The sequence below is a fragment of the Rana temporaria genome, chromosome 9 (assembly GCF_905171775.1).
Source record: "Rana temporaria chromosome 9, aRanTem1.1, whole genome shotgun sequence".
Taxonomy (NCBI): domain Eukaryota; kingdom Metazoa; phylum Chordata; class Amphibia; order Anura; family Ranidae; genus Rana; species Rana temporaria.
In genome coordinates, this window is record NC_053497.1 from 37131790 (window position 1) to 37145310 (window position 13521).

The 13521-nt window shown below is 44.8% G+C and overlaps 1 protein-coding gene across 1 annotated transcript in view; it reads right to left on the bottom strand.

Moving 5' to 3' along the window:
• Positions 1-1552: 1552 nt before the first annotated feature.
• Positions 1553-13521, bottom strand: part of LOC120913317 (cytochrome P450 2F3-like) — a 54334-nt gene continuing 42365 nt past the window's right edge. Inside the window, exons 8-10 of the mRNA XM_040323185.1 lie at positions 6885-7072; positions 4547-4688; positions 1553-2255 (exon numbers count right to left, since the gene is read on the bottom strand). Coding sequence (XP_040179119.1) covers positions 2074-2255; positions 4547-4688; positions 6885-7072 — 512 coding nt within the window. The 3' untranslated portion in view covers positions 1553-2073. The remainder of the gene's footprint in view (positions 2256-4546; positions 4689-6884; positions 7073-13521) is intronic.

The following is a 13521-nucleotide window of genomic DNA, read 5'->3' on the forward strand; positions in this document are numbered from 1 at the left end:
ATTGACCTTGTGGACTTACACTTCAGTTATGAAACTATTTTGGCGACTAGCGCTGGCCAATCCACGAAATGCCGATTAGCCTGGAGTCCCTGGGTAAATAGCTCTAGAGCTGCGATGATCTTATAACATACTGTCCACCATGCGACCATGCTTAGACCTTTCTTGACCAAACAATATGACCACCCTTTGACCGCAGTGTTTGAGTACTTCTATGTTTGCGATACATACCTTGCGGGGTTTATCCCCACCATATGCCTATGTTGAAGGTCTCCCCCCCCTTCCGGGCCACAAACAGAGCCCAATTGGGGTGGCCGGGAGGAAGTGGAGACCACTGTGCCTATATGTTCAAACTGCAATGACTATATTTAGTTTGCTAGTAACATTCTATTAACCTCATTATATGTTGTCATTTTATGACGTCGTTGCACGACGTACAATGCTCATATTGTACATGTATGCCTGTTAAACTCAATAAAAACGATTGAAGAAAAAAAAAGTTGTGGATTGCCACGTCACCTGCCACATCACCTGGCCACGTCACCTACCACAAGTTGTGTATTGTCCACTTTCCACGTCACCTGGCCATGTCACCTGCCACAAGTTGTGGATTGTCCACTGGCCACGTCACCTGGCCATGTCACCTGCCACAAGTTGTGGATTGTCCACTGGCCACGTCACCTGCCACAAGTTGTGGATTGTCCACTGGCCACGTAGTTGTGGATTGTCCACAATGCAATGAAAGCGATTACAGTTTTTTTATGTTTTTTTTATGGTTTTTCATCATTTGCCATAATTTTTGAGATTTCCAATGTAAAAAAATAAGTCACCTTTAAAAACGCCTATAAATGAAATCACGGCAAAACGTCCGTTCCGCGTTTTTCCGCGTTTAGTGGCGTTTTGTCGCGTTTTGCGTCTGAACCCATTTTTTTGCTTTTGAAAAAACGAGCATAAACGCAACTGCCGAAAAACGCAGAAAAACGTGACTGTGTACATGGACACATAGGATAACATTGAATGTGGGGTCTAATAAGAAGATCACTCAAGCTTGGACTAAATATATCTCCCCTAATAACTTGTCTATGTATATTCTGATGGCTGTTCACTGGAGCATTTCCTCTTGACATTGAACTGTGGCTCACCTCATATTTTGAAAACATTTAGTCAAAACACAGGACAGACAGCCAATCCTGGGAGAGCTAGAATGGAGAGGAGAGGGGAGGGAGATGTGAATTGTGCACTGTTTACAGAAACTGTGCATGTCTGCAGGCTAGTGCACAAGATATGTAAATAACCTGTCACTCAAAGCATAGTGGCGGAACGGACTTTGGTTTTTCTCTGGAAGTCCGTTTTAGTTCACTGAACAATAAAAAGAGGATTGCTCAGCGCTGGATTAACTCTGTGTGGCAAGACTGGGCACAGATGATAGGAAATCTTATTCTCTACATTGTGACATCGGAAAAAAAAAATGTTTGGGTTTACATCCACTTGGAACCTTAAAAATTGCACGATTGATCATCACATTCTGCATGTATGAAGATACAAGGATATGGACTAATTTATGAATGACACGTGTTTATTTATGTATTTATTCATTCTTTATTTCACATAATTTGAGATAATCAGTTTTTTAAATTGTTAATTGCAAAATTGGTTTAATTGCTTATTGCAAATGTATTTATCACGAGTACACAAGTGGGGATTTGCTTTTCTGTAACCAGGTAGCGATCAAAAAACACCTATGTGCATCCTTGACAGTTTGCGTTCCAAAATGGCAATTTACAGATGTTGTTTAGTTGTTGCCCTTGAATTTCTGTGTTACAGTTATGAACTCCATTTGGGAAATATAATCAATGAATTCAGGGTCTGAAGATCAACAATGATATTGCACCACAACACTGAGGACTTTTGAAGTTTATTTTGTCCAAGCAGCCTTTACTTTTTGAATTGTCAGTTCATACAACCTAGCCAATATTTTTCTTTAAATGAAAACACTACTCTGCTGCCCTCTGCTGGTTAATAGAGTTCATTGCATTTTGTCTCCGAAATTGGGAGACTAAAGCCAAACAGGCTAATCTAGCGAGCAATAACACTAAGCTCATAAATAGGGGGAAGATTGCCAGCTCCACTGGTTGATGGGGTGAGGTCAATCATATCTGGATGGGTTGTTGGCTTGAAAATAAAGTTTTGCAGGAAAGTGGTAAAGAATAGGAAGAGTTCCATGCGGGCCAGACTTTCCCCCAGGCAGATCCGTTTACCTGTAAGAAAAAAATAGAAAATATATATATTTTTTAAATATTATTATTATTGTCCATTAAATACACACTTTACTGCTACATAAACATTAATAATAATTTTCTGAAAACTGAACTTTTCTACAAAGACATAAATTAATTGTTTTTAAGAAGAATATTAGGAAGAAATTTGGTAAACCAAAAAATATAATATCTAATGGAAGAGTTGCCTTTCCCTACTCTATGCAAAAAATAAAGATTTGGAAACAGGGACATTTTAAAGTCTTAAGCCACGTACACACGACCATTTTTAATGTGCTAGAAAAAACAACGTTTTTTTCGACGTGATTCTTGTCAAGCCTGCCTTGCATACACATGAACGTGAAAAAAAAATGCTCGAGCAAACACGTACGACGGCACTATAAAGGGGAAGTTCTATTCAGATGGCGCCACCCTTTGGGCTGCTATTGCTAATTTTGTGTTAGTAAAAGTTTGGTGAGAGACGATTCGCGCTTTTCAGTCTGTTACAGCGTGACAAATGTGCTATCTCCATTACAAACGCTAGTTTTACCAGAACGAGTGCTCCCGTCTCATGACTTGCTTCTGAGCATGCACGTTATTTTCACGTCGTTAAAGCCTACACACGACGTGAAAAACGACAAAGAGAAAAACAACAAGAAAAATTAGAGCATGTTCTAAATTTTTAATGCTCATTTTTCACGTCGAGAAAAATGCCCTGGAGCCCACACACGGTCGTTTTTAATGACCATTTTAAAAAATGGCATTTTTCACGTCATGAAAAACTTGTGTGTACGCGGCATAAGGCTTCATTAAGACGAGGTGGACTACGGAGTCCGCCAGCTCAGCGGGAGATCTCTCCGCTGATCTCCGCTGAGCTGGCGGATGACAGGTCCCTCTCTGCTCACTGAGCGGGGAGGGGCTTGTCGTCGAGCGCCGCTGTCTCCCATGGAGAGATCTGATGAAAACAGACAGCATAACTGTTTAAATCAGATCTCACCCGATCCGATCCACCATGGACGGATGGCGACGTATCACCATACGTCTGATTTTAGTGGATCAGATCGGGTTGGATGTCAGCGGACATGTCACCGCTCACACGCTCCATAGCAATGTATGAAGCGGCCGTTCAGATCCGCCGACAAAACTGACAAAACTGACCGTGTGAAAAGGGCATAAAAATATATATATATTTTTTTGCATAGTCCAGCTTGGACCAATGTAAGTATGTATATTCCATACCTGACCGATCCCTGTGGACGGGTGCCATTCACTCTTTGTTACTATTAAAGGGGCTGTAAAGGTTCGTTTTTTATTTTCTAAATAGGTTACTTTAAGCTAGTGCATTGTTGGTTCACTTACCTTTTCCTTCTATTTCCCTTCTAAATGTTTTTTTTTCTTTGTCTGAATTTCTCACTTCCTGTTTCTTCTCAGTAAGCTGTTCTGGCTTACTAACCCCCAGCCAGATGATGGGGGCAAGCTTACTGAGGAGGAACAGGAAGTGAGAAATTCAGACAAAGAAAAAAAAAAACATTTAGAAGGGAAATCGAAGGAAAAGGTAAGTGAACCAACAATGCACTAGCTTGAAGGAACCTATTAAGAAAATAAAAAATCAACCTTTACAACCCCTTTAAGGCTTGCTGAGCAAACAATGAAGCTGTGTTAAAATCAGGGAGTTCATGAGTTATTTGGAATTAATTTTAACCAGAATCCAGAGTGTACTTCACAGGGTCACTGGAGATGTTTTTTTCTCAAAGTATATGCAATGTCATTACCTTTCTTTGTTCCACAATTACATTCAAAGGTTCAGCCCAGGTATAAATCTGATTGGTGGTCAGGAAAAACTGACATTTGGAGGAGAGGGGGAATAGAGGGAGCTTAGAAAACCCTTGCCTGCATCACAGATCCCCAGAAGATGGAGAAAAGGCGACTGAGGAGGACTCGTTTACTACAGCGATGTCCCAACCCGCAATCGCGGTACAGGGAGGCAGAACAGGGATCTGCCTATGTAAACAAGGCAGATCCCCATTCTGACCGGGAACTGACCGGGAATGCTGAGATCTGCTGTTCCTAATGATCAGGAACAGCAATCTCTGTGGTGTCCCAGTAAGCCCATCCCCCACACAGTTAGAACACACCCAGGTATAATTTGCTCCCTTTAGGCATATCAAGATCTTTTTCAATTCATTTTGGCAAAAATGTCCTATAACATGGGGCATGGTATCTTCTTGGAATCTTCCATTATGTTTCCTAAAATTTAAATTGAACAGAATAGGTATTTAGAGCCAAATAAATACCTGTGGAGAACGGCATGAACGCATCGTTAGCCTTGAAACGATGATTCTCATCCAAGAAGTTGTCGGGGTTGAAGGTGTGAGGCTCTTTGAATTTCTCAGGATCAGTGTGAACCGAGGTGAGCACCGGGATGACTTCTGTGCCCTGCAGAGGATATAGTAGAAAGTATACCTCATGTTTGAATCAGTACAAGTATATATATATTTTTTTCATAACAAATCAATACAGTAACAGTAAAAAGAGATTTAACCTTCATATATATGGAAAGGATTCTTCACAGTAATAGCTTTGAAAATGTGGAATAGAACTGATTCTGGCTAGCTCAGTAGATTGTTTTAAACAAGAGCTGGATGCATTCTTAATTTCATATTAAAGTCTTGTTTTTTGTTGTTAAAAATTGCAAACATGCCATGCTTACCTCCTCTGTGCAGTGGTTTTGCACAGAGCAGCCCCAATCCTCCTCTTCTCGGATCCCTCGCTGGCGCTCCTGGTCCCTCCCACCTGACGAGTGCCCTTACAGCAAGCTCCCGAGCTGAGCTGCTGCTCTGTGTGTCCATTCAGACAAGAAGCCGTGGTAAGGCCCAGCCCCATCTATCTCCTCATTTGCTCACTAACTTTGATTGACAGCAGTGGGAGCCAATGGCTAGGTAGGTAGATAACGAGGTAATAACAGGGGTAGTTTATCCAGGTAATATACTATTGCTTCAAGGGGAATCAGGAAGGTTTTGTTTTTTCCCCACTGGGGTGAATTGGATCATACTTTATTGGAATTTTGTGCCTCTAGTTCAACTGTGGATATATGATTGTGTATACGGAGGATTTCTACTTGTTTTTTTCCATTGGTTGAACTATATGGATTTGTGTCTTTTTTCAACCAGGCTAACCATGTAACCATGTAACAGTATATATCTTAAAGTGTCTTATTTTAGGGGTGGGCATAGAGATCCCAATGTAGCCCCCCTATCCATCACTAGAAGTATCTACACAGTGATGACAAGAGGTTTGTAATTTAGGCAGTCAATAATAGAAGCCCTCTGAGGTGGTAACCTGCTTCAGATTGCTTGGCATCTGCTCCCTGCCAGTCTTTGATGTTCCTGGTAGGCTATATAAGAAGGTCGATGGATAATGGAGAAAACATTTCTGTGGGAATTCATTAAGAATAAAGAGGAAGTAACCGCCCCCCCCCCCCCCCGAACAAATGGGATAAAAGAAAACCCTGCAAGAGAAAGGCATAATGAGCTAGTATGCATAGCATACTAGCTCATTATGTGGCACTTACCTGAAATTGAAATAATCCCGGCATTATCCCGTTCATTATTCCGGGACGCTCAGTGCACCTGTGCTGTTTAGTGTGGATGGAGGAATCTGTTAGATTTCTTTTGTTCAGCCCACAGGCTGAATGAAAGGACTCTAAATGTGTACTGCCAGCTTTAGACAAGTCCTCAGTTAGACACTTTCAGCCTCTCCCTGTCTAGCCACTTGCCGACTGCAACATCTATATATACATTGCTGTATGCAAGTGGTTTACCAGGAACATGGCTGAAGATATCACCCAAAACCATCTCATGTCCTTCTGCATGCCTCACTGTGCCTCACTTTTCCTCACTGTGTCCATGTGCATGCCTCACTGTGTCCATGCCTCACTGTGTTCATGCCTCACTGTGCACATGCCTCACTGTGCCCATGCCTCACTGTGCCCATACCTCACTGTGCCCATGCCTCACTATGCCCATGCCTCACTGTATCTATGACTAGACTGATGTTTAACACGGGAGTCTATGGAAGGGGTGCCCGAAATTGAGAAAATCAGTGCTCCCCAGCCTAAGGTCCCCCACACAACAAACTTTAAACACTGTAGAGGAGAAATGGGGCTACATGTGTGCCAAGTTCCGGGTTCAGGGGACCTACGACCGGCCGGTACCAGGTCCCCAAATGACCGTTTAACATGGGAGTCTATGGAAGGGGTGCCCGACTTTGAAAATCAGTGCTTCCCGGCCGTAGGTCCCCCGGACAACAACCTTTGCACACTTGAGTGGGGCTACACGTGTGCCAAGTTTAGGGGACATACAGCCGGCCAGTACCGGGTCCCCAAAGTCTGGGAGATCAGGCGCAAAAAGGCGACTCCAGTATAAGCCGAGGGGGCATTTTCAGCACAAAAAAATGTGCTGAAAAACTCGTCTTATACTCGAGTATATATGGTATGTCTTTTGTATAAAGAAATATTTACAAAACGAAAATTGCTACTATTATATAAAGATTTTTTTTTGTTCTATGTATCACCCCTTCTATCTGCATCTGCCTTATCTATAATATCTATTATAATTTTCGGTTTCCCATTACCTGTGGTAGGAAGTATCCTCTGAAGTCAGTGTCTCGTATGACACAATGCGGCAGGCTCAGGGGGATGATGCTGGTAAAACGTTGTATTTCATGTATAACGGCATCCGTATATGGCATTTTACTCCGATCTTCAACTGCGGGGCACCGGTTCCTTCCAATCACTTTGTCTATCTCCTGATGAACTTTCTCTAAATGGATACAGAGTATCAGAGATCAGTACATGTCAGTTGCAAAGATGACAGTTGTTGCCTGAGGCCTTGAGAAAGAGGTGAGGTCCCAAGACATCAGTGGAGGAATATGTTTTTGGCAATTTTTCTTTGTTGCCTGTATGGTGAGCCCTCAATAAACAATTAAGGCTCATTATGGGGTCCATTTTAGAAGTTGTAGAAACTGACACAGGTTCTAATCCTTTCCCACTCTATCGAAAACATAGAAAAAAATGAAAGTATCTTTACAGTGTGACCAAGATGTGAAATTAATTTTGGCCTGAGTATAAATTTGGACATGTTTGGTTATTCGGAGATTTGGATGTATCCGAATCTCCGTATTTAAAAAAGGGCCAAGATACATCCCTGGGAATTACAGACCAGTTAGCCTAACGTCAATAGTATGTAAGCTCTTGGAGGGAATGAAAAGGGACTATATACAAGATTTTAGTAATGAAAACAATAGTATTAGCAGTAATCAGCATGGATTCATAAAAAATCGTTCTTGCCAAACCAATCTATTAAACTTCTATGAGGAGGTGAGTTGCCATCTAGATAAAGGAAGGCCCGTAGACGTGGTGTATCAGGATTTTGCAAAAGCATTTGATACAGTTCTCATAAACGTTTACTGTAAAAAATAAAGTCAGTTGGCATGGACCATAGGGTGAGTACATGGATTGAAAAGTGGCTACAAGGGTGAGTTCAGAGGGTGGTGATGAATGGGGAATACTCGGAATGGTCAGGGGTGGGCAATGGGGTCCCCCAGGGTTCTGTCCTGGGACCAATCCTATTTAATTTATTCATAAACGACCTGGAGGATGGGGTAACAATACTAAGCTAAGCAGGGAATAACTTCTCCGCAGGATGTGGAAACCTTGCAAGAAGATCTGAATAAATTAATGGGACGGGCAACTACATGGCAAATGAGGTTTAATGTAGAAAAATAAAAAAAAATGCATTTGGGTGGCAAAAATATGAATGCATTTAATTTCGTATATTTGTTTTCTAACAAATTTTTAATTTTCGGAAAAATTAGAATTCGTATTGATTGAAAAATGATTAACCAATTTGAGTTCTGTATAAAGAATAGCTGGTTGTTAAGGAGCGGGCTGGGAAGCCGGCCATCACATCCTTAACAACCGATGACTCATCAGCTGTCAGCGGGCTTCCCCACTGACAGCTGAATGTAAATAGAATTGCCGGCATATAAAAATTCAGAAAAGCGTGGGGTTTTTATTCACTTTTTACACTTTTTTGGTGAACAACTATTCCCGTGGGGGGGGGGGGCAGAATCTGGAGCTCTCCTTTTTTAAAGTGGGCTTCCAGATTCTGATAAGTCATCCCTTGCACCCACACAACCACCAGGCCAGGGCTGTGGGGAAGAGGCCCTTGTCCTTATCAAATTCGGGACAAGGTATCGTTCAGGAGGGGCTCGCTCGTCCCCCCTTCCTGGCCTGCCTTGCTGCATGCTTGGATAAGGGTCTGGTATACAGTTTTGGGGGGACCCCGCAGATTTTTTTTTTGCCGTAGGGTTCCCCTCAAAATTCATACCATATCTGATGGACCTGGTAAGAATTATGGGGGGGGGGGGGGGGCCATGCAGTTTAAAAAAATAAAATAATGTAATGCTATTCTAAATAAACAATGCTAAGAATACAAAACTAATTCCGAAATTGTGGTCCATTGGTCCATTGACACAATATTGGACCAATACATTTTCGGAATTCATTTTGTATCTTCGGTATTTCTTTTGTATATTCAGAAATCAGAATAGCTGGTTGTTAAGGAGTGGGTGGCCGCTGGCGTCCTTAACAACCATGACTCATCTGCTGAGGGATTTCTCGCAGGCAGCAGAATGTAAACAAAATAAATGCAGGTTTAAAAAACAATAAAAAACAAAACAAATAGCCAAAATGTTAAGAGGAGCCCAAGGCCAGGAAAGGAGGAAGGACAAGCGGGGACCCCCCCTCCTGAACCATACCAGGTAAAATGCCCTCAACATGAGGGGGGGGGCTTTGGGGTATGGGGGTAAAGAGGGAAGATCAGCATCCGAACCCAGAGAAGCTGGAGGTTGAAAGACTGGAGGTAAATTAAAGTGGTTGTAATGGCAGATTTTTTTTACCTTTATGCATTCTCTGCATGAAGGTAAAAAAACGTTATGGGTGCAGCCCCCCCTTATATTTATCTGGGCCCGATCCAGCGATGTGCACACGAGCCAAGGCTCAGCTCTCTCTCTCTTCCCATTGGCTTAGACACAGGGGGCAGGCCAAGCCACGCTCTATGTGTCAATAGGCCCACAGAACAGGGCTCAGGAGCAAGTACACACAAGTGCACCCATAGCAAGCGGCTTGATATGGGGGCACTCAGTAGGGAAATGGAGCCAGGAGCACCAGCAGGGGACCCCAGAAGTGGATTGGGGCTGCTCTGGGCAAAACCATTCCACAGAACAGGTAAGTATGACAGATAAGGATGTGCTGGAACTGGAGAGGGTCCAGAGAAGGGCAACAAAGCTAACAAAGGGTCTGGAGGATATTAGTTATGAGGAAAGGTTGCGACTTGCGAGCACGGAACTTGTCCACTCTGGAGAAGAGACGCCTGAGAGGGGATATGATTTCAATTAACAAATACCGTACTGGTGACCCCACAATAGAGATAAAGCTTTTCCGTGAAAGGGAATTTAATAAAAAACATGGCCATTCACTAAAGTTAGAAGAAAAGTGGTTTAACCTTAAACTGCGTAGAGGGTTCTTTACTGTAAGAGTGGTAAGGATGTATATATAATATGTACCGTATTTATCGGCGTATACCGCGCACTTTTTCCCCCTGAAAATAGGGGGAAAATCACTGGTGCACGCTATACGCCGATAGTGTACCTTGGGCTCCGAGGGGAAGGAGGGGGACGAGCGCTGCCGAGTGCCACTGAGCGCCGCCGGAATTCACGAGCCGTCTCTCCTGTTTACTCGGCTCTAACGTCACACACACAGTCCCGCTTCCGCCATCGGCATTGGACCAGTGTTCTATCAATCACAGGAGCTGGTCCAATGCCGATGGCGGAGGCGGGACTGTGTATGTAACTGCCGCCAAATGAACAGGAAAGACAGGAGACGATGGCGGAGACGGTAATACGGTAATTAATGGATGTTAGGTAATACATAAGCAGCTGCACAAATTTCTTGCACACAACAAAAATGGTCATCTAGAAACAAATGCAGTTTGGTAATTTCTAAGCTAGGTAGCAACGCCAATCAAATGCAGAGCAGTTCTACTAAAGAGGGATTGGTTAGCAGGAAAAAACAGTATTCTGATTATTCCTTCCACACAAGAAGTTGTGTTTAGACTTACATATGGCGAGGTGAGGCTGCAAATGGGCACATAGGCTGTATCTAACTAACGAGATAACTAACTAACTAACAAACTAACTAACTAACGAGATAACTAACGAGATAACTAACGAACTAACTATTTAACGAACAAACTAACTAACGAGATAACTAACTAAGGAGATAACTAACGAACTAACAAACTAACTAACGAGATAACTAACAAACTAATTAACTAACGAGATAACTAACAAACAAATTAACTAACAAACTAATGAGATAACTAACTAACGAGATAACTAACTAACGAGACAACTAACTAACAAGACAACTAACTAACAAGACAACTAACTAACGAGATAACTAACAAACTAACTAACGAACTAAGGGCCTGATTCTCAAAAGAGATACGCAGACTTAACTGCTGTTCAGCCTGCGTATCTCTGTGCCTAACTTTGGAAACGATTCTCAAAAGGCTTTTTCCAAAGTTAGGCAGAAAATCTGACATGTGTAAGACACTTACACGGTCAGATTTTAGGATGCAGTACCGCATCCGCCACTGGGGGCATTTCTCATTGAAATGCAGCTTTGCGCATGCAAATGAGGACTTAAAGCGGGGGTTCACCCTTAGAGGGCACTTTTCCCCCTTAGATTCCTGCTCGTTATTACTAGGGGAATCGGTTATTTATTTTAAAATATGTGCAGTACTTACCCGTTTACGAGACGCATCCTCTCCGTCGCTTCCGGGTATGGGCTTCGGGAATGGGCGTTCCTTCTTGATTGACAGGTTTCCGAGAGGCTTCCGACGGTCGCATCCATCGCGTCACGATTTTCCGAAAGAAGCCGAACGTCGGTGCGCAGGCGCAGTATAGACCCGCACCGACGTTCGGCTTCTTTCGGCTACGAGTGACGTGATGGATGCGACCGTCGGAAGCCTCTCGGAAGAATGTCAATCAAGAAGGAACGCCGGCTCCCGAAGACCCATACCCGGAAGCGACGGAAGAAGATGCAGCTCGAAAACGGGTAAGTACTGCACATATTTTAATATAAATAGCCGATTCCCCTAGACCGAACGAGCAGGAAGCTAAGGGGAGATTTTTTTATTTTTTTTAAATGGGTGAACTCCCGCTTTAAGCAGATTTTCAAAGCATTTCATCATTGTGATTTCTGCCTAAGTTCCGAATTTGCCTGCGCAAAACTAGGGCTGGTTTTATAATGTGGAAAGTTAGTCACACATTGTAAAGGCCCATTCCAGCGACGGCATTTGGTATGCATTCCCGAGGGAGAACTCCACGGCAATTTTTAAATTCAAAACCGGCATGGGTTCCCCCCCCCAGGAGCATACCAGGCCCTTAGGTCTGATATGGGTTGTAAGGAGACCCCCCCTACGCCGAAAAATCGACGTAGGGGGTCCCCCTACAATCCATACCAGACCCGTATCCAAAGCACGCTACCCGGCCGGCCAGGAATGGAGTGGGGACGAGCGAGCGCCCCCCCCTCCTGAGCCGTGCCAGGCCGCATGCCCTCAACATGGGGGGGTTGGGTGCTCTGGGGCAGGGGGGCGCACTGCGGGCCCCCCCACCCCAGAGCACCCTGTCCCCATGTTGATGAGGACAGGACCTCTTCCCGACAACCCTTGCCGTTGGTTGTCGGGGTCTGCGGGCGGGGGCTTATCGGAATCTGGGAGTCCCCTTTAATAAGGGGGCCCCCAGATACCGGCCCCCCACCCTAAGTGGATGGATATGGGGTACATCGTACCCCTATCCATTCACCTGGAGGCAAAAAGTAAAAGTTAGTAAACACACAACACAAGGCTTTTTAAAATAATTTATTATTCTGCTCCGGAGGCCCCCCCTGTCTTCTTTATTAGCTCTATTAGCAGGGGGGGCTTCTTCTTCCACTCTCCGGGGGTCTTCTTCCACTCTCCGGGGGGGGTTTCTTCTTCCGCTCTCCGGGGGGGGGCTTCTCCGCTCTCCGGGGGGCTTCTTCCATCTTCTCCCCTCTTCCGCTGTTGACTCGGCGAACCCCGGTTCTTCTGCAGCTGTCCGGTGCCTTCTTCTTCAGCGCTGGCTGCCTGCTATCTTTGTGTGTTAGCTCAATTAGTAACAGGCAGCCGGCGCGGTCTTCTGTGACGTCAGGGTCTTCTGTTCTTCTCCCCTCTTCCGATGTTGACTCGTCGCCTGTTGTCGCTGTAATGATGGAAGCGCGCCTTGCATCCCATTTATATAGGCATCACCGTCCCATCATGCTCCGGTAGGTACCCACGTGGTGGGTGCACGTGGGTAGGCACCCACCACGTGGGTACCTGCCGGAGCATGATGGGACGGTGATGCCTATATAACTGGGATGCAAGGCGCGCTTCCATCATTACAGCGACAACAGGCGACGAGTCAACATTGGAAGAGGGGAGAAGAACAGAAGACCCTGACGTCACAGAAGACCGCGCCGGCTGCCTGTTACTAATTGAGCTAACACACAAACATAGCAGGCAGCCAGCGCTGAAGAAGAAGGCACCGGACAGCTGGAGAAGAACCGGGGTTCGCCGAGTCAACAGCGGAAGAGGGGAGAAGATGGAAGAAGCCCTCCGGAGTCCGGAGAAGCCCCCCCCCGGAGAGCGGAGAAGCCCCCCCCAGATAGCGAAAGAAGAAACCCCCCCCGGAGAGTGGAAGAAGACCCCCGGAGAGTGGAAGAAGAAGCCCCCCCTGGAAATAGAGCTAATAAAGAAGACAGGGGGGGCATCCGGAGCAGAATAATAAATTATTTTAAAAAGCCTTGTGTTGTGTGTTTACTAACTTTTACTTTTTGCCTCCAGGTGAATGGATAGGGGTACGATGTACCCCATATCCATTCACTTAGGGTGGGGGGCCGGTATCTGGGGGCCCCCTTATTAAAGGGGACTCCCAGATTCCGATAAGCCCCCGCCCGCAGACCCCGACAACCAACGGCAAGGGTTGTCGGGAAGAGGTCCTGTCCTCATCAACATTATTTGTTTTCCCGGCGCGTCTTTTTTTTTCACCCGTCGCAACTTTAGTGTCCCGTCGAAATTCTCAAAGCCGCCCGGCGTTAATTACGTTCGCGCGCTGCACGTCGGGAAAATGACGTCACACGCAT